Raw genomic sequence first — 22,263 nt, 5'->3', positions numbered from 1 at the left:
TGTGTAGTAAGCTACAACTTGTTAGTCTGAAAATGGTCATTTTAACAGATTCTGTCAGTACAGCCAATAATTTGACAGTTATATAAGGGGGCATTCAAATGAAACCTGGTCACTAATGTAAGATAATGGTAACGATTTTACTAAATCAAAAATGTAGTTGTACCCAGTACACATACTCAAAAATAGTCGCCAAAACTATTGGCACATTTATCCCATTGCGACACTAGCTGGTCAATTCCATCCTTGAAGTAGCTAGGAGGCTGTTGTCAGATCCAGTCCTGGACCCAGTCACACGCTTCGTCGTCCGTTGCGAATCGATGTCCCCGAGTAGCTTTGTTTTAGGGGTCCAAACATATGAAAGTCACGCGGTGAAAGGTTGGGACTGCATGGTGGATGTTCCAGCATTTCCCACCAAAACTGCTGCAATGTCATCTTCACTGCATTGGCCATGTTTGGGCAGGCATTATCGTGCAGGAGGATAACGCCATTGGACAACATGCCTCGGCGTTTCGGCTTGATGGCTCATCTGAAGTTCTGTAAAGTGGATTGATAAAGCTGGGCATTGATGGTGGTTCCCCGTTCCAGGAACTTGACAAGCAGTGGGCTCTTGTGGTAAAAAAAGGAGGACATCATGACCTTACCTGTACTGGTGTGCACAGCCTTTGATTCTTTGGAGGTGGTGAAGTCGCATGTTTCCACTGCGTGCTCTGATGCTTGTTTTCCAGTACAAAATGGTGACACCACGTTTTGTTGCCTCCTCATTATAACATTTCAGATGACTCAAAGACAGTGCCAGTCGAGTATTGCGCTGTTTGGGGTCAGTTGGTGGGCAACCCGCTGCGTACAGATTTTTTGGAAGTTCAAGTGTTGATGCATTATCATGGCGACTATCACACTAATACCCAGTAACTGATGGATCTCATCCACAGTGATTCTGTGGTTGTCCAAAACTAAAGCATTCACTTCCATAACCATTTCCAGTGTGATGGCATGATGAGCCTGTCCAGGACGAGCATCATCTTCCAGTGACTCACACCCCTCAACGAATTGTTTGTGCCATTCCACAACACTTGAATGACTCAGACTGTACTCACCATACATGGCCCTCATCCGTCGATACATTTCATGTCCTCCCAACTCCCTCCACTGCCAAAAATCAACTCACTCCTCGTTGTTCCTGCTTACTCGCCTGCATGTTTGGTAGTGGACGATAACTTGTATGACCACCTTCTCTTCGGTATGAAACCACACTGGCGCTACGCAACATCAAAAAGTGCACATGCGACAGTCTCTCTACCAATAGGTGGTGCCACCATACCCGCAGTTACATGGTGCAACCTTACGTGTAAGGCAAAGGTAGACATACAGACCAGGTTTCATTTGAAATAAACTCATAGATGTTAAAGTAAATAGTTCCTCACTAAAGTACAGAAAAATAATAGTCTTCACAAATAAAGGATATTGACCAGGACTTCTAAAAAGCAATCTCATAAAGTAAAATACACCTTAAAAAAAAAAAAAAAAAAAAAAAAAAAAAAAAAAAAAAAAAAAAAAAAAAAAAAAAAAAAAAAAAATTCTCCTCCTTCCACATCTTTCTGATACAGTGGGAAGTACATAAGATATGTTCCCCCTCCTAATTTAATGTGCAGTGTTTCCTGCAACCTACACAAACACCGCTTTTAATGAGGTTCTTGCTTCCTTGTCTGTGTGTTTCAGCAAAAATTTAATGGTATTGCTTATAATTGCACCTGCCTGATTATAAAGGGCTTCCTCTGCAGCTGTGCTACATGAAGACTGCAAAGCCTTGCTGTGTGACAAAGAGAGATAGATAGAGAGAGAGAGAGAGAGAGAGAGAGAGAGAGAGAGAGAGAGTAATGAGGATGCTTGAAGTTTGCAGACTGGTGGGCGACAGTCAAGTGAAGTGGCTGCCCCTTCAGAACAACAGGGTGGAATCACCCAGTGCTCATGAAAACGTTACATTTCTGTGCAAATGCCACTGTATTTTCCATGAGCTCTTCAAGCTGTTGCCTACCAGTCATTCCACTAGCCTACTATTGGCCTACTGTAATCCACAGGCACACCATTTTGAAGTGTCCACTGATATACTAGAATGTGACACAAGTTATCACCTTTTTAACAAAATAAAACAGTACAAGAGGTGTGTTCAAAAAGTAATCTAATTTTTTTTAATTTTGTAGGCTTTATATATCCAATTTTCAAACATTTTTTCATGGTTTTCATACACATGTTCTTGATGTATGTTTGCATTTTCATTTGTTTTGAATAGTTATTTTATTGTTGACTGTTGAATTGGTTCTGTGTGTTTTCAAGTGCTCAGCGAATTTTTTACTTTTGAAAAAGATGGGTTGAAGGATTTGCATTAAATTTTGCTTGAAAAATGGAATCAAGTGAAGCACTGCATTTGAAATGTTGACTGTGGGTATTGGCGAAACTACTATGAGAAAGACAAGAGTTTACACGTGGTATAAATGTTTCAAAGAGGATCAAGAAGATGTTGAAGACGAAGACATCCCTGGACACCTTAGCTCATCAATTACCAGCTACAGTGTGAAAGAAGTAAAGAAAATTGTTCGGGAAAACTGCCAAAGGACTATCAGAGAGGTTGCTGGTTACGTCAGCATATCCTTTGGCCCATGCTAAACCATTTTTTTTAGATGTTTTGGGCATGAAACATGTAGCAGCAAAGTTTTTTATGAAATTGTTGAATTGTGACTCAAAACATTGCGTAGATATCACTCAGTAATTGCTGAATGAATCCTGTAATGGTCCAGAACTTCTAAAGAAGGTAAGGAAACATGGGGATATGGGTATAACATCGAAACTAAGGCCCAATCATCCCGATGGAAACAGCCTGAAAAGCAAAGACCAAAAAGGTTGACATGTTTGATCACATGTTGTGAAGGTTCTTCTCACTGTTTTCTTCAATTACAGTGCGATAGTGCGTCATGAGTTTCTGTCTTATGATACTACAGTCAATAAGGAATACTACCTGGAAGTATTGTAGCATTTGCATGAAGCAATCCAAAGAAAACAACCAGAATTGTGGTAAAAAACCTCACAGAAATAGCACCATGATAATGTTTCCACTCACACCTCAAAGCTTGTTTGTGGATTTTTTTGCAAGAAATAGAACCGTTACATTGCATCAGCCACTATATTCGCCAGACATGGCCTCTTGCCACTTCTTTCTATTCCCAAGATAGAAGAGAACCGTGAAAGGAGGTTGTTTTGCCATCAGTGATGTGACAAAAATAAAATCACTGAAGGAGCTGAACCCCATAACGAAAAGTGATTTTCAGAAATGCTTCCAAGATTGGAAATAGTGCTGGCACTAGTTTATTATATCTGAGGGGGATTGTTTTGCAGGGGACAAAGTTGATGTTGCTGAATAAATAAAGATTATTTAAGAAAAACAAAAATTCCCATTGCTTTTTGATCACACGTCATTTATCTACCTCTGCATCCATTCTCTGTAAACCACTGTGAAGTGCATGGCAGAGTGTACTTGCCATTATACAAGTTATTGGAGCTTCTCCAAGTTATTTATTTATTTATCAGAATGAGACCATGTGAACCAAAGCTACTTGGTCATGGAATGAGCCAGAATAGAAAGTTTCTTTTTTCTCCCCCATTCCCCCCCCCCCCCACTTCGAATCACCCATCTTTGGGGTATGTCAGATCAATCCCTCCTTAGGTGCTTGTGCTCTCTTTTTCACCCAATAGTTCTTCATTCTATCTGATCCCTTCTTTCTTTCCTCCTCTGATATCTGAATCGGTTTCCTGGTGTTGATCTTAACTTGGAACCTCTTAGTTTTGTCTTTGGTCACGGTCTTGGCTATACTATTCTTTAACGTGACTTAGGTAATCTGGATGTAGGGAAGCAGCATACTCACGCCTTATAAAATTCACATCAGTCTTTCCATTGTGTGCCAGCCAGTCCGCTGTAACTAGCTCTGACATCATAAATGTTGCGCAATACTTTAAAAATCAAGTAAATCAATATGTGTTGAATATCAATTAATAGAGGGAAACATTCCAAATGGGAAAAATATATCTAAAAACAAAGATGATGTGACTTACCAAACGAAAGCACTGGCACGTTTATAGACACACAAACAAACACAAACATACACACAAAATTCAAGCTTTCGCAACAAACTGTTGCCTCATCAGGAAAGAGGGAAGGAGAGGGAAAGACGAAAGGAAGTGGGTTTTAAGGGAGAGGGTAAGGAGTCATTCCAATCCCAGGAGCGGAAAGACTTACCTTAGGGGGAAAAAAGGACGGGTACACACTCGCGCGCACACACACACACGCACACACACACACACACATCCATCCACACATATACAGACACAAGCAGACATATTTAAAGACAAAGAGTTTGGGCAGAGATGTCAGTCGAGGCGGAAGTGCAGAGGCAAAGATGATGTTGAATGACAGGTGAGGTGTGAGTGGCGGCAACTTGAAATTAGCGGAGATTGAGGCCTGGTGGGTAACGGGAAGAGAGGATATATTGAAGAGCAAGTTCCCATCTCCGGAGTTCGGATAGGTTGGTGTTGGTGGGAAGAATCCAGATAACCCAGACGGTGTAACACTGTGCCAAGATGTGCTGGCCGTGCACAAAGGCATGTTTAGCCACAGGGTGATCCTCATTACCAACAAACACTGTCTGCCTGTGTCCATTCATGCGAATGGGCAGTTTGTTGCTGGTCATTCCCACATAGAATGCATCACAGTGTAGGCAGGTCAGTTGGTATATCACGTGGGTGCTTTCACACGTGGCTCTGCCTTTGATCGTGTACACCTTCCGGGTTACAGGACTGGAGTAGGTGGTGGTAGGAGGGTGCATGGGACAGGTTTTACACCGGGGGGGGGGGGGGGGGGGGGGGTTACAAGGATAGGAGCCAGAGGGTAGGAAAGGTGGTTTGGGGATTTCATAGGGATGAACTAACAGGTTACGAAGGTTAGGTGGACGGCGGAAAGACACTCTTGGTGGAGTGGGGAGGATTTCATGAAGGATGGATCTCATTTCAGGGCACGATTTGAGGAAGTCGTATCCCTACTGGAGAGCCACATTCAGAGTCTGGTCCAGTCCCGGAAAGTATCCTGTCACAAGTGGGCCACTTTTGTGGTTCTTCTGTGGGGGATTCTGGATTTGAGGGGATGAGGAAGTGGCTCTGGTTATTTTCTTCTGTACCAGGTCGGAAGGGTAGTTGCGGGATGCGAAAGCTGTTGTCTGGTTGTTGGTGTAATGGTTCAGGGATTTCGGACTGGAGCAGATTCGTTTGCCAAGAAGACCTAGGCTGTAGGGAAGGGACTGTTTGATGTGGAATGGGTGGCACCTGTCATAATGGAGGTACTGTTGCTTGTTGGTGGGTTTGATGTGAACAGACGTGTGAAGCTGGCCATTGGACAGGTGGAGGTCAACATCAAGGAAAGTGGCATGGGATTTGGAGTAGGACCAGGTGAATCTGATGGAACCAAAGGAGTTGAGGTTGGAGAGGAAAATCTGGAGTTCTTCTTCACTGTGAGTCCAGATAATGAAGGTGTCATCAATAAATCTGTACCAAACTTTGGGTTGGCAGGCTTGGGTAACCAAGAAGGCTTCCTCTAAGCGAACCATGAATAGGTTGGCGTACGAGGGGGCCATCCTGGTACCCATGGCTGTTCCCTTTAATTGTTGGTATGTCTGGCCTTCAAAAGTGAAGAAGTTGTGGGTCAGGATGAAGCTGGCTAAGGTAATGAGGAAAGAGGTTTTGGGTAGGGTGGCAGTTGATCGGCGTGAAAGGAAGTGCTCCTTTGCAGCGAGGCCCTGGACGTGCGGGATATTTGTGTATAAGGAAGTGGCATCAATGGTTACAAGGATGGTTTCCGGGGGTAACGGATTGGGTAAGGATTCCAGGCGTTCGAGAAAGTGGTTGGTGTCTTTGATGAAGGATGGGAGACTGCATGTAATGGGTTGAAGGTGTTGATCTACGTAGGCAGAGATATGTTCTGTGGGGGCTTGGTAACGAGCTACAATGGGGCGGCCGGGATGATTGGGGTGCGGGGTGTCGGTGGGGTCAGGAGGTTGATGGAGTCAGGTGAAAGGTTTTTTAGGGGGCCTAAGGTTCTGAGGATTTTTTTTGTTTTTTTTAAAGAAGTCAATGATTTGTTTAGTTAGTCTGTTGGGATTCTTTCAGAGTATGTGCCCATAGAAATCGATCCTCCTTTTCCTCATGGTTTCTGAGAGTCTTTCCGACTTTGCATAGAGGGCTTCATTTCTATACAAAACTTGTTTGTTATTTTGGAATTTGGGACCCATGATCTTCCTCAACATTTTCCTCTCCTTGATTTCCAATTTCTCCATTTGCCCTTTCCTACCCATGAGTAAAGTGTGGGTCATTTACGACGGCGGCCGAGTTTAGGTTCGTTCTGCGCATCTGACGTCACAAAACACAGCCAATGAACAGAGAACGACGTTGCCAGAGCTTGACTGCAGTGCAGAGCACGAACAAGTGTCTTCAGTTTTAGAAACGTTCAGTCATAAATAAAGTAATTGAACAAAAGCAATGTCTTGATAGCAGACTTTATTTTTAGAAAGTTTGGAAAAAGCATTCTTTATACCAATTGCTTCATATTCTATTAATTAATTAAACCAAACAAGCATTAAGCCTCATAATTCAGGCAATAGCAAGGAAAGGTGTTTGTATCATTCTCACTAACCGCTTTTTCGCAATGAAGAACAGCGGTAATTGTTTCTTTCATATTGTACGTCGACGAAATGTGAGTAATTCATAGTCATACCAACAGTATTAGTCAGTATTTTGCATGCTATTGTAAAGTCCTTTGGAAGATCTTTTGAATGACGAGCTGAGTTAGCGTAATGGTTAAAGTGTTTGGCTACTAAGCGAAAGGTTCTGAGTTCAAACCTTGTTCAGTGCTTAATATTTTCTTTATTTAAAAACAATATCGAAGTGTCTTACTTCATGAATTTTATTCGTTTGAATGTAATTTTTTGAAATTTCTAGTGACAACTAAAATCGACCATGCGGAAAGTATACGCTATGGACTTTTACCTCTGCAAACTCTTCAAAATTTCGTGCTATGGTTTACTACATCTAATGCTGCACAATAACTGCGTTGAACATCGAAACTAAATTAAGTCATTTATGGGGGGAAGATATCAGTCAAGAAGGTGTAAAAATCAAATTATTGGGCCAAATAGTTTTTATGAAATCGAATGATAAAGTGTGTCAAAGCAGTCGAAACTCCATGCGTCTGCACAGGTGAGCAATGCAGTGATGACAAAATCGCGCAGTGTGGAATGTGGGGAGCACGTCTCTGTAGCAGCAAAAGGGTTAATGCGGCCGTGGTGGCTTTACTTCATAAACTGCGCACTTCCCCCTAAACGTAAGTTTGCAAACTATACTATGGCCTTGCTTCTCTTGGCATGTGCAACTGGCAACGCAGCAATCTCCCGCATCTGGGGAGCACGTCTCTGTAGCAGCAAAAGGGTTAATGCGGCCGTGGTGGCTTTACTTCATAAACTGCGCACTTCCCCCTAAACGTAAGTTTGCAAACTATACTATGGCCTTGCTTCTCTTGGCGTGTGCAACTGGCAACGCAGCAATCTCCCGCATCTGGGCATAGAGTGCTTCTAGCTTAATTACTGTGTTATATTGCCTTATTTTGGTGTTCCAAGAGAGGACTTTATTATTGTATGTGTTTTTTGTTTCTGAAAAGCTAGTTCCATTTTGCTCCTTTGTGCTTCCATTGCTTTCCCTTCAAGGTTGTTACATTCGATCCATTCCCCTAGGTACTTGAAACTCCTAACCACCTCTATTTTTTGAGCTCTTCTTTGATAATTTATAAAGAAAGAAAAAGTATATGAATAGAACAGAGAAAATTTCTCAAGCACAGCAAGGAACTCCTGTGAAGAACAGGAGGAGGGTGCTACTAGGAAACCTTCATTTTGGATCTGAATATTTGAGGTTTATCGATTTTTTTTTTTTTTTTTTTTTTTTTTTTTCCCCTCTCTCTTTCTCCCCCCCCCCCCCCCCCTCCCCCCACTGGAAGCATATTAAAAATGCAATGCTTAAGGAAGTGTCAACCATTTCTCCACCTAATGTTCACTGAGCGAATGTTGCAGTTTCTTCTAAATGAGTCCATACTGTCAGCAACAAATCACATGATCGAATGTATGTGCTGAGATGGCAGAGTTAGAATTCTGAGATATCTGAACAATGACATACAGAAAATTCACAAACTGACACCACAGTTTGGCCTGACCACTTGTTTCTGGGCTAAGAGTATTCATGATGAGGACACAGAGTTGTCCCAAAATGTAATATTATGTGGTATTATGGAGTGGAAGTAAGCAAAGTAAACAAACTTTTGTGTTTCAGTCTGTCTCAGAGACATTGGACATCATTCTTATAATGTGAGAAAGCAGCATTCAGTTTCTGCACGAGTTCTTCAACATGATACTTCCAAGAAGGTCGTCCAGCTACACCCAGTCCTGGAAGTTTGAAATGATTGGCTTCACTGACCATTTGGTCATCTACGAACAATAAAATTTCGCTTTTACAATAGTTCCATGTCAGAAACTGTATAAATTATTTTTTGTGCAAGTAAAGCATAATCAGTTCTGAGAGAGCTATGTGCTCTTTTTACTGACTACTCTGGTGTCCTTTATATAACGTTCCATATCTTTCACAGCAACATGTTTGTCATGTGTGAAGAGAACAATTTTTATGTCATCTGTCATGTCTGGTGACAAATCATTGATAAACATAAAGAAAAGCAATAGACCCAGAACAGAATCTTGTGCAACTTCACACATTACATGACCCCAATCAGATTCAAGCCTCTTTCCAGTGTGTTGATCCTGGAGGTCAATCTCTGCTCCCTAGTTCCCAGATATGAAGTGAACCATTGCTGAGATTTCCCTCTAATCCCATAATTTTGTGCCGTGTGGAGTAGGCGCTCATTTTGTGGGGTCTTCCCACAGTTCGCGCAGCTTTCCCCATCGAAGGTTCTAGTCCTCCCTCGGGCATGGGTGTGTGTGTTGTTCTTAGCATAAGTTAGTTTAAGTTAGAATAAGTAGTGTGTAAACCTAGGTTCCTACGACCTCAGCAGTTTGGTCCCACAGAACTTACCACGAAAAATTTCCATAATTTTACAACTTATGCAAAAATATTGTATGATCCCCACAATCAAATGCTTTTGTTAAATTGAAGAAAGTACTTCTGTCAGTAACATGTCGTTGAACCATGCAAGTGCCTCACACACATAAAAGCGATTACCATTTTTGTTGATATTCCTTACCATTCCCCATTCCATTCACATATGGAGTGAAGGAAGAATGAGTGTTTAAACACCTTTATTTGCACTGTATTTAGTCTAACCTTGTCCTCATGACCTTCACAGGAGTGATTTGTGAGGGGTTGTAGCACATTCCTAGACATATCATTTAAGCATGGAAAGAACGATTGTTAAAGACTTACGCGTGCACTGTAACTAATCTGATCTTATCCTCACAATTCCTATGTAGGAGCTTGTAATATAGTCGTATAGTCATTATTTAAATCCAGCTCTTAAACTTTGTAAGTAGTCTTTCTCATGATAGTTTATGTCTAACTTCGGACATCAGCCAGTTCCATTTCTGCAGCATCTACATGACACTCTCTCATGGGCCAGACAGACCTGTGACCATTCATACTGCCCTTCTCTGTATGAGTTCAATATCTCTTGGTAGTCCTTGCTATGGGTTCCACACACTTGAAAAATATTCAAGGATAGATCTTTTATCCAATGTGAATGAAGGGCACTTGACTGGGATGAAGTCTCCTAGGGACTTATCAGATGGTACATTAACTGATTGTACCATTATGTTTTCCACAGTGATTTGTAACAAGGATTAAACTTGTAAATGCTGATAATTGTAAGTACAGACTTCAAGTTGACCTTATTATGTAAATAATTCTTGAGACCTCGCCACATTAAGTACTTACTTATTTTGTTTTTCCATCTTACCACAGTTACACAATGAGCCCCATAATGCTACAGTCAGTTATTAAATGTGTGTACCATCTCCTGATGAGTCACTAAGTTGCTTGGTATTAGTCAAGGCACAATAAAAATTGATTCATGCAAATGGCAACTGCCTGCAGTTATTTCTGAAAACGTGTATTCGAGGATGGATTGCACAAGCGTTTTGTGAGCAGTCTCCTTTATAAACTGTTTACATTGCCCTAGTATTCTGTCAATGAACTGGTCTCCCACCTGCTTCACAAATTACTGAGACTAAATGATTATTCCATTTCATATCTCTGCAAACTGTTAAACCTGGGTATTGTGAGAGTTGACCAATTCCAGTTGTGATTTGTTGACATTGTAGCCATAGGTTACTATGATTTTTTTTTTTTTCTTTTTTGTTTTGTTAAGTGCTCCATTTTACATTTTGAAGATTTAAAAAATTTTGGCAATCTTTGCACCACTTTCAAATTTTATCAATATCAAGATTACATTGAATATTTGTGCAGCTTTTTTCAGACTGTCCTTCATTATAGGCAACTACATCATCTGTGAAATTCTGAGCTTGTGATTAATATTGCCTGAAAAATCATTTATATACAACATGAACATCAAGGCTCCCAATACACTTCTCACCATCCATGATGACATGCTGTGTCCTTCCTCCTAATTCTAGTGTCTCACATTTTGCTTGATACCGCAATCAATCATACATTCAATAATAAGTGTAGGTGGGATACAGAGTCAAACTGTTTTTGATAAGTCAAGAAATACTGCATCTGCCTGACTGGCTTAATCCACGGCTTTCAGCAAGTCATGTGAGAAAATTGAGTTGGGTTTCACATGACATTTTCAGAAACCTGTTTCACATGGAGGTGGTTATTCTGTTTGAGATACCTCATATGGGGGAAGACCATCCTCGGAATCCAACAATTTAGTCATATTATGTTATCTATATGTTGTGAGTCATTCTTAGAAGATTTGACTGCAGAGCCTGAGAAGTAGATAAACAACTTTTCATTAATTGAGAGAGGCATAGTGAGCATGTGGTGACTGTTGCAGAGGGCAGCTGGACAGGCAGCAGTTCTACCTAGCATTTCAAGAGGCCGATTTTCTCAACACCATTGGTGCTACCTGTGAAGAAGACGGCAGCATCTCACAAGAGGTCAAAATTGATGTGCTAAAGGTAAGAGCACCATATGGATAAATCTGTTGTAATGCTTGTTCTATTGTGCATACAAAAATAATTTTATGTAGACTTTTTATTTGAGAAATTGTCACTGTATATTGCCCCACTGTCTTCTCAATCAGTGCTTTATAACCATAAGATTTGTAGCAGTGCTTTCATAGTGTAACACTGCAAGGAACTGAAGAATCTGGAATATTAAATAGGCCTTCGTATAAAGGATGTTCAGCTTTCACATGTTTCATTACTCCCCAAGTGAAAATTTTGGAAAATGCACACATCATGCTGCATGACTTAGCAGTAAGGAAGGAAAAAAACGGTTTATAGAAAACACAAATATCAAATAAAAGTAAGCAAAACATAATAGAAATAATAGAGCAAAACATAATAGAATAATAATCTCTCTCTCTCTCTCTCTCTCTCTCTCTCTCTCACACACACACACACACACACACACACACACACACACACACACACACGGCTAATCATCATTCAGTTATGATAGTTTAAAGCTAAACTGGTAACTGGAAATGTGCTAGCTGATAAGATGTAACAGGGATGAACCAACATTATGATCTTGATGACAACACTGAATGTCTTGTCAGAATTTGATCGAAAATATTAAATGGACTGTTCCTATCTGATAAAGTCTTACAAAGCCTATGGTTGGTAATGTGTATTGCAATGGGAGCTAAAACAATGAGCAATGATATAAAAATTTTCAGAAAAGATCAAAGTTCTGCTTTTAAATACCATAAACATATTCATGTTTCAGGAGTTTACATCCGTAGACATGTTTCAGTAGTTTTTGGACTGATTAATGTTATGAAAAACACACAGCATAGCATATTTCATTGCAATAAAATATGGCAACTGAAGAGGAACTTCAAATTTAGAAGTAAAGTAAGTCAACACTACAGATTAGGCCTTAAGCCTATTTCAACTGGCTGACTGCTACCTAAATGGCAGTGTGAGGAGTAATCCATAATCCTGGGCATGTAGTCAGGTTGTTGGAAATCCCTCCAGCCTTTATTGCCAGTAGATGAAAGCAGATGATGCTGTTGCTTCTATATTCAAGCAACTCCTCATTTGACCTCACAAGGGCGAGTGGACCCTGCACCTGACCTCCTATGTCAGAAGAAATCTGAGGTGGTTCTGGGATTGAACTAGAGTCCTTCTGCACTGAAGACAGTGACACTAACCATTCAGCTACAGAGACAGTCTAACATTAAATTAATTTTAATTATAATGCCTATATCACAGCTGTACTACAGATAGCTGCACCAGTAGCAACATTTGCATTTATAATTTCAGATGGTGGTTGCCATCCTGGCATTCTTAGCATCAGTGAGGCACACCTATTATGAGCAGATATGTGTTACGGAATAATTAATTTCTTTATGAAAGAGTAAATGAGATGATGCATTTTTCCCCAAATTACCGTTTTATTTAAATGTAGAAAATTATTTTGGATTGGCTGGCTATCTGACACCCTTAACAACACAACTGCTGAGTAAGATAATGAAAAATGGACAGCAGCTGTACATGTGTGAACTATGTTCATAAGTATTACTCACTAAAGCAAATTGTAGACCTGGCCTTAGGGGAACTAACTTGGTCACATTGCAGTTAACCAAGTTAACAAGGCAAGTAGATTTAGCATGGAATGTCTGTGGAGGAAGTTGGTACCACTGCCATGTAGCAAGAAGCCAGCAGAAGGAATGAGCATTCCCAACAACCAGTAGCTGGTCAGTTATTGTTGTGGTGATGGTTAGAGATGAGAGCTCTCATTTCAGCTCCAGCCAAGTGCGAAGTGTGCACTGTAATTCGCTACCTAAATTCTAAGGGCATGAACTTCACTGTGATTCATTGCAAAATTGCTTCAGCTTATGGAGAGGATGTAATGTCAAGGCAGCATGTGATGAAATGGGTACAGAATTTCAATTTTGAAAGGACGGAAATTTACGATGAAGGCAGAAGTGGAAGGCCTTGTGTTGTGACTGATGATGTGGTGCAGAAAATTGAAGAACATCTTCTCTCTGATCACTGTTCAACAATTGAAGACCAGCATGCAGTTTGTCCAAACATTTCATGAACTGTTGTTCACGAGATCATAACTGATCGACTAAATTATTGCAGGTTTGTGTGATGGGTGTCCAAGATGCTTACCGAAGTAGGTGGAATGATCAGTCAGTGCTGCTTACAAATTTCGTGACCATTTTGTTGACTGAAGGCGAGGATTTTCTCAACTCTGTAGTGACAGGAAATGAAATGTGTGCTTATCACGTACTCCACAGAGCAAAGACAATAAGTGCATTGGTGACATACTCATTCTCCTTCAGCCAAAAAATTCAAAACTCAGCAAACAGTGAGGAAAATCATGGTGTCAGTTCTTTTGGGTCAGAAAAGGGTTCTGCTCATTGATTGTTTGGAAAGAGGTGAAACAATAAATGGTGGAAGATATTGTGAGCCCATGAAGAAACTTCAGAGCCATACAAAACAAATGTTGTGGAATGCTGACAACGGGAGTCTGTCTGATTCATGAAAATGCACATCCACACACCGCTCATGCAACACAAGAGTTGTTGACTTTGTTCGGTTGGTATATTTTAAGCCACCCCCCTGCAGCCCCAATCTCACACCCAGTGACTATCATCTGTTCACTAAATTGAAGGAACTCCTTCATGGAAAACACTTTTCCGATGATGATGACGATGACGATGAGGTGAGAATCGAAGTGAAGAACTGGCTGAAAAAGGTGACAGGAGACGTCTTTGACACAGGAATCATGAAACTCATCCCACGGATGACAAAATGTATTGAGGTAAATGGTGATTATGTAAAAAAATAATGCAACACCTATACTACAATGCATGTAATTTTTATTAAAATAAATTCATTTTTTGTACTTCAAAAAATCTTATAACCTTAATTTCCAGATTAGTCTCATACATGGTGTGCAAATTATGGTTGAAGGGACACAATGCTGAGTGGGGTAGGATTCAAATATCTGTCTAAAGAAAAAGAAGAAAAGTACACACTGTAAATATCCTGTTGACAATATGAATAAATGCGTTCTTAGGGAGCAATTTCTGCAGATTGTGAAAAATACAAAGAATATCAGCTTAGCAAAAGTTGCTGTTGTCACACACAACTAGACTTCAAGGCTGGCAAGGAAATTCTGAAACTAGTTGTGTTCTGTATGTAGGATTTGGTTTAAAAGTTGCCAGAATAAACAAACCATTACATGTGAACGAGTCAGTATAGTTTTAAAAACCAAATTGTAAACTACATTATATTTTTACAAAAAAATGAAACATCAGAGCTAAAGTGGACAGTGGTTTATTCAAAAAAATAACTATTATGTTGTCAAAATGTGCAAGAAGTATTTTTCAACAGAAGTGTCAGTCAGTTTTTTGCTATACACGCCATGGCATGTAGCAAGTAGCAGCACTCCACTCGTAAGAATACTGGAGTGTATGCTACCAGTAACTCCCATCCATGTTTCTTGTAAGCACAGTGGTTCAGCCATGCTGGCCAGGTCTTCAGTTTCCTTAAATGCCAGATAATACTTATCGGGTTTACTGAAGTTGTTGGCTTTGTGCAGGTGTTCATGTGAGAACAGAGTGACACAAATTTGCCCATGTGTTTTTACAGATAGCACTCATATCTGTTAATGTTTGCACTATACATGTGGCTGCAGGTAAGATCCTTCTGTACTGTGTCCTCCCTTGTACCTGCCTGTGCTTTTTTTGCATAATTATCTTAAATTGTTAAATAGTGTTGCATTGTGTAGGGCTCTATAATAGTTTGGTATCTCTTATGCTTTTGCTATTGTGCTGTGTGTGAGAAAATGTTTTTCAAACATCAAATTAATGAGATATCTGTTCCACAGGTTCTGCAGAATTGCTATCTTTTACTGCAGTCAGAATTCCTTCGCCGCCTCGTTCTTACTTTCCATCCTGAATTGAGAGCTGAACCATCACGTGTCAACCCAAAGATTCTGTATGAGCTCTTAGAAGACATATCAACACTTACCAAACAACTCAATACAGAATATCGAATTTTCAGCACATATGGTGTGCCCAGAAGATCACCAAGTAGTGAACCAACTGCCAGTACTCCACCAAAAAAGCTAAAATATGATGCTTTATTTGTTTCGGTTCACAGCACCACATTACATCTACAAAACATTCTGTATCGAACTCATGTTGTTGAAGAATATCTGGAAACTAGGGAAAATCTTGATGACTTAAACAGTGAATTGTCAACACCAGATTTGCAGACTGCATTGAATGATATCCTGAAAGAGCTCGATATGTGCAGGAGTTGTTGTGAGCGAGGAATATCATTTCTGAACACTTTAAACAATCCAGAACTGCCAAAAAATTTGGAAGAAGAGGAGGATTGGCCTGCTAGAAGCCACAGTGGGAATGAAAATATTAAACAAATACATGTTGGAAAAACAGACCTAGATCCTGATGTAGAAGATGAAGTGTTTGAAGCCGTAAGCACTGCAGACTATTTTGATGATGAAATTGACTTATATGACAGTACTGAATGTAGCAGAACTGAAAAACAACAACAGAAGAATTGCTCAAAACTGATGTTAGATGAACTAAAAAGTATCCTTGTTGACAAAGCAAAAGAGTGGAAAGAACGAGAGGAAAAGGCTCTCAAAAATAAAAGAGCTAGAGAGGGCATATGTGAAGCAGAAATTGTTGTTAAAGAGACTGAGTTAGCAGATACAGTGGCTTTAAAGACTGAAATTTCTGATAGTCAGAGCAGACCAGTGGAAGAGGCTGAGTTAGCAGATACAATGGCTTTAAAAACTGAAACTTCTGTTGACCAGAGCAGGCCAGTTGAAGAAGGGGTCAAGGATGTGTGTGTGTCTGACCCTGAATTTGAAGAATGTCAGCAAGCTAACAGTGGAGTTTGTTATGAAGACAATTCTTCATTCACAAGTGAAGGGGCCGACAGGGATCTTAATCATAGAAAAATAGTAGGTTCAGAAAACGGAAAAACTGACAGTAACATTAAATACTCAGAAAATTATAATGTGCATGAGATTGGTGTGTTTAAGGTTGGACTTTCTTCTCCATTTGGGTTGCAGTCAACACCTTTATCACATAGATTCATGTTGAAAGATTCGGAAACCTTTTGTGGGACTGGGGAACACTCCAGCAGTGAAGATAGTGATAATGCCTAGGTTGTTACTTTTACAAATGAAGGTGAACATATGTTACTACACTGCACAACTTGGATTTTGACAATATGATGGCTCAGGAGTACAGTAAAAATTCATATGCTCAGTTTTGAATGGTTGCCATGATAAATACTTTTAAATCGTTATCACAATGAAATGGTTTTATTGTGGTATTTTTTTTAATGTCTTAGCGGCTGTTATTTGTTTGTCAGGTTGCAAATTTACAACAGCTTATAATACATTTCCAACAGTTCACAATAATGTTTTGGCAGTCCAAAATAAATTTGCAACTGATCACATACTCTCAGGGGTGTGTGTTGTGTGTTGGTCTCAGTAAATCTCGGTGTTCTTTTATGGTTCCTTCTTATCAGTGCACCTCTTTGTTCCTTTTTGTTGACAGCAGGTTTTATGAAGCAGCTTAACTGTTCACATCATGTATAGTTTGTTCCTGACATCCTAATGGAGTCTTTAGGTGTGTGTGACAAGTGGAGAAAACAAGTTGGTGGCCAGATTGAGGTACTTTTGTGACAAGTCCACCAATTAAAAAAGAAGTATGTTTACTGTGTGTCACGTGTGGTAGAATGTGGAGAGGTTCCCTCATGCTGAAAGTATGTTGTGGCAATCATATTCTGTAATATGTTCTCACAATTTACTTTTATTTGTACTATGTTGGTTGTCATGCAGCTATCAGTTATTATTATCCTGTAAATGAGACTTCATCAGACAGAAGCACAGCATGACTGGTATTTCACCAATGGGAAAGTTCCTGCTGCTCAGCACTGTCTTCAGTGAGGTGTTGCATGTGCTGTAGGTGAAATATGTACAAGTTTTCTTCATGTAATGGTCCCCATGAAACTGATATTAGAACATTGTGACATGCAGAAACTTGTCACATGCCAATTATATGACTACAATAAATTATATTAATGATGTATTGCAGTTTCTAAAGATTTTGTTGAACGACTTATTCAGGTGAAATATGGAAATCCAGATTTCAAATTGTCAAAAACAGCTGTTTATATTTTTCTATAATATCTTGATCACATCCAGCAGAGAAACCAGAAATAAACATTGAGTAAGTTTTATTGAAAACATGTAGAATTTTTAGTGGCTGTCTGTACAGTATCACAATCGATTATAAATTATTTGGTCTGGCTTAATTATGTTTATTTATTTATCCATCTGTAGACAATGTAAATTGTATGGTTGTTGTCAGCACACAAATGCATAAAATATGTACACACAGATATATAAACATATACGATTACACACATACATAGATACGTACATTTCTTGCTTTACTGAGTTACCCATTTGGACATTCTATTTCACTGTTCAATAGAACATATTATAAAATGCCTCTTAATTGCAGTAATTAATTATTAGCATAATTGTCAACAAAATTTACACATCATTTTAGATAACCTTTTATGGTACAAAAACACTTTTCTAAGATTTTCTCTTGATCTCTTGTGGTAGTCACTAGTACAGTTTGATTCCATTGTATTAACACATTATCTGGGGTTTTTGTTTTGCTTTTTCTATAGAGATGTAAGCAGCGGCGGGATCTGGTTACATGTTTTTGTAGAGACCTGTTCATTGGGTACTGATCAATGTCTTTTTTTTAACGTGGATCTCTGTTTGTAAAATGTGCTCACACAGAACAGTCAAGATTCCCATAGATTTAAACAACTCAGTGCAGTGAGTTCTCTTGCTACTTTTTGCGTAACTTGTACAACACTTTTTTGTAGCTTAAAGATTAGTTGCCTGTTCTGCTCATTTGTTCCCCAGAACATTATCTCATAACTCATCACAAATGAACATATGTAAAATGAATTTATTATTCTCAATGCAAAGCATGCTGAAGCTATTTGTCTCACAAGGGCAGTAACATGCTCAGTCCATTTTAGCTGTATGTCAGCATGCATCCCTAGAAATTTTATTTGTTATGAGCTCATCTTTCACTTTTAAAGAGTTATCTTTGTGGGTTTTCTGCTTGTGTAAAAACTAATACTGTTGTTTTTTTTACATTTAAAATTAATTTTTTGTTGCGTACCCTTCCACATACATGCATGAGTGTTTCTTCAGATTTCTCCTTTAGTACACTTGATGTTCCAGTGATTAGAATGTTACTGCCATCAGCAAACAATACTGTTTCACTCTGTTTGACATACTTTGAAATATCATTGATATACAGAGGGGTCCAAAAAAATGTATCCATTGTTTGAAAGTCCATAACTTGCAAACTAATTGATGGAGTTGTCTCATTTTTTGTGAAATGTAGCTGAAAGTCCAACTTAAAGATATCACTGTAGGTGTTCAAAATGGTCACCATTAACATCCACACACAAACTATGCCGCCGAACTGTAGCACGAACTACTGACTGCAACATGTTCAGTTGGATATTTGCACATGAATGTACGATGGATTCTCGAATTTCATCCAATGTGGCTTTTGTCGATAAACGATGTCCTTTAGTGTTCCCCACAGGTAAAAGTCCAGAGGAGTTAGGCCTGGGGAACGTGGTAGATTCTCCACAGCACCTCTACGGCCTATCCATCTTCCTGGTAGATTTTTGTCGAGATACGCCCTAACACAATTTTGGTACTGGGCTGGGGCACCATCTTGTTGAAAGTTAACTCTTCTGTCTCCATGCAAGTCTCGGATGGCAGGTAAAATGGATGTCTGAAGCTTCTGAAGGTACACCTCACCAATAACTGTGCTGTCAAAGAAGAATGGCCCAATCAAGCCCCGGTGAGACAACCCACACCACCCATTTACTCCTGACAAATTCACAGCTTTGTCTACATGGACATTCGTATTTTCGGCAGCCCAGTAGATACAATTGTGGCGATTTACTGTGCCATTGAGTTTGGACTGTGCCTCGTCAGACCACACAATCATCTCTGCAAACTCTTCATCGTTGCGCACCATGTTAGTAAATCACTTGCAGTACTCCATTCTATGATCTGGGTCGTCCTCGTTCATTGCGTGTAGCAAGCGTGGGATGTAGCACTTCCACTTTGTGTCTTCAAAATTCGCCGAACACCTGAGCGACTCACTACAGTTTTACGGGCACACTGTCTCACAGACTTCTGTGGTGAGCGAGTGAATTGTTGCAACACATGATGGGAGTTAGCTGGACTTGTTACTGGTACAGGTCGTCCACATCGTTGTTTGTGTACATCTTTAACACAGGCTTCGGCTTCAAATTTGTCTCGAATGTGACGAATCATGTGTCGGTGGCTCTGTTTGATACTCATTTTGCCATTGCCATTGAACCTCATTGATGTACTTAAAATACCACTTCAAAACTGACTTCCTTTCATTGAATGTAAGCCTTGCACCAGCCATATTTACTTGAGTAACTAGGTGTGACTAAGAACAAAACACAGACTATCTGGAGACTGTCACCTGACAAAACAAAACAACGCAATACAACCCTTGTGTGGCGATTGCCAGAACTACAAACTATTACACTACCAAAGATCAGACAGCTCAGTCAATTAGTTTGCCAGTTATGGACTTTTAAACAGTGGATACATTTTTTTGGACCCCTCTGTATATCAAGAAGAGTATCAAGCCAAGCATGCTTTCTTGGGGAACTCCAATGTTAGTGTATTCTGGATGAGAAGGGTGTTTTATGGTATATTTGGAGTTTGTTTGAGAGAGCTCTATCCATTGCACTCTGTGTTTTTTTAGGTATGAAAAAAACCACCTATTTGTTACCTCTCTTGCAACTAAAGCTTCCAGTTTATTTAACAGAATTCTGTGTTCTACGTCATCAAAGGCTTTGCTGAAGTCAGGGAAGGCGTCTGTTAGTTGATCTCCTTTATCTAGTGCTTCCAGAACAATATTTGTAAAATGAGCTGTAGCTGATTGTGTGCTTTTACTTGGTCTGAACCCAAACTGTTCTTTACACAAAATATTGTACTTCGTTAGGTGCCCCAGGAGTCTAATTTTAGTTATGGTTTCCATTACTTTTGAAAACGATGTTACTAAAGAGATAGAGCTATAATTTTCTATATTTTCGGAGTCTCCTTTCTGATGTAGGGGCAGGAACTTTACATGCAACCTGTGATGAATTATTCATTTATGATGTTCACTAAAAGGGCTTTGATACTGTCTTTCAGCAAGCGCACAGGAACGTCTATACCAGCTGAGGTTTTATTTTTTAGGTTCCGAACAGCAATGCTTATTTTTTCCAAAGTGGTGGGTCACAGCATCATTGTGTTTGGAACATAGTTCATTGTTTGTACAGGCTGTATTTTGTCAAATTTGTGTCGTGTCTTGGCAGCTATGTTTGCTGAAATATTGATTTTCAGAGTTTCACTTTTTTGGGCATCATGTATTGTGCTACCATTGTACTGTAATTGTATGTTTACCTGTTTTGCCTTTTTTTCTGTTTATCTACTGTTTGATGACATTCCATGCTGCTTTTATTTTGTTTTCCATCTTTTCTATAATTTTTGCTGTTAACTAAAACTTTTCTACATAGGGTAAACCACCCAGTTATTGGCACTTTAAGAACATGTTTGTAGCTCAAAATTTTAAACATGGCTGAAGCAATAACTGTTGAAAATCTTCACGGCAAATGATAACAGCCAAGCAGTTGCAGAATAAAGGTTTATTGAAATCTTTGACCACAGTTTCTGCATATCTAAATATAGCTTCATCAAAAGCAAAAATACACCTGAACAGGGAGACACCTTCATTAGCAGAAAACATAGCAACATAACCAGGTACAAGAAAAAAAACCATGAAAGTTACCAAAGTATTACAAGCACAAAAACTTTTGGTCACTTACTAAAATCACATCCTGCATGCATAAAACAATTGTGCCAAAGGCATCGTCAGTAGTTAAAATATCACCTCCATCTGTACAGCATAATTATAAAGGGATGGTCGATGCGAACATGACATATTATCAGTACTTAGCCTGTGAACTAGCATGAAGAGGGTGTGGAAGCACTAGGGCAGAAAATTTCACCGAGAGAGGGCACCTGTGGTATGCACGAGACACTCACGCACATTAAAACACCGGGATACATACTCATGCGCTTCAAAATTGTAAAGGTTGTTCTAATTTAAACCCTCTGTCTTAACAAATAAAACATATCAGAAATCAGAACCATTTAAAACACCCGCATACAATAGAAAATATGAACACCAACTTGCCTGTGTCCTAGTGTCAAGCAAGTGAAGCTTGCATTAAGGAACATATCCCACAAGAGAGGGCACTAGCGATATGCGCGAGAATCTCATGCAAATTAAAGGCTAGGATACATACAAGCGAAAATGAACCAAACGTTGCAAATCCAAACCATCTGTCCTCATAAATAAAAACCATAACAGAATCATTTAAACCACACATACACATCAAAAACCATGAACAATAATCATCAAAAATATGTAAAATCCCAACAAGACAGGAAAGGTGCATCTCACCAGCATCAACAGACAAGAAAACTAGCTTCTAGTCAGCCAGACTATATTACGTTAGAGCAAGAATGGGTTTGAAACTATCCAAAAAATTTTTGTTTCTAACCTGCACTTGTTTTTTTTCCTACCTGATTAATTTGCTAAGTTTTGTGCTAATGAGGGTGTCGTCCTGTTCAGGCGTATTTTTGCTTCTGGTGAAGGTATATTTAGATATACTGAAACTGTGGTCAAGGATTTCAGTAAATCTGTACTCTGCAACTGTTTGGCTGTTATCATTTACCGTGAACATGTTTGTAGGATAAATTGTGTTTCCTCAACACTTGCATTGCTTGAAGTACAATTCTAACACAAAACATACTAGAGTATTAAAGTAACATTATACTATAACT

At 39.4% G+C, this 22,263-nt stretch overlaps 1 protein-coding gene across 2 annotated transcripts in view; it reads left to right on the top strand.

Annotated features, from left to right (window-relative positions):
- LOC124795238 (vezatin-like) overlaps positions 1-17,591 on the top strand; it is a 121,004-nt gene extending 103,413 nt beyond the window's left edge. Inside the window, exons 7-9 of one of the 2 annotated variants that reach the window (XM_047259165.1) lie at positions 11,102-11,225; positions 12,540-12,596; positions 15,121-17,591. In XM_047259165.1, the coding sequence (XP_047115121.1) occupies positions 11,102-11,225; positions 12,540-12,596; positions 15,121-16,434 (1,495 nt within the window). In that variant the 3' untranslated portion in view covers positions 16,435-17,591. The remainder of the gene's footprint in view (positions 1-11,101; positions 11,226-12,539; positions 12,597-15,120) is intronic. The other variant, XM_047259166.1, reaches the window with a different exon arrangement.
- The last annotated feature ends 4,672 nt before the right edge of the window (positions 17,592-22,263 follow it).

This window comes from Schistocerca piceifrons, chromosome 4 (genome assembly GCF_021461385.2).
Source record: "Schistocerca piceifrons isolate TAMUIC-IGC-003096 chromosome 4, iqSchPice1.1, whole genome shotgun sequence".
Classification (NCBI taxonomy): Eukaryota; Metazoa; Arthropoda; class Insecta; order Orthoptera; family Acrididae; genus Schistocerca; species Schistocerca piceifrons.
Note: the sequence above shows the minus strand (reverse complement) of the source record. Positions and strands in the feature narration are given on the sequence as shown.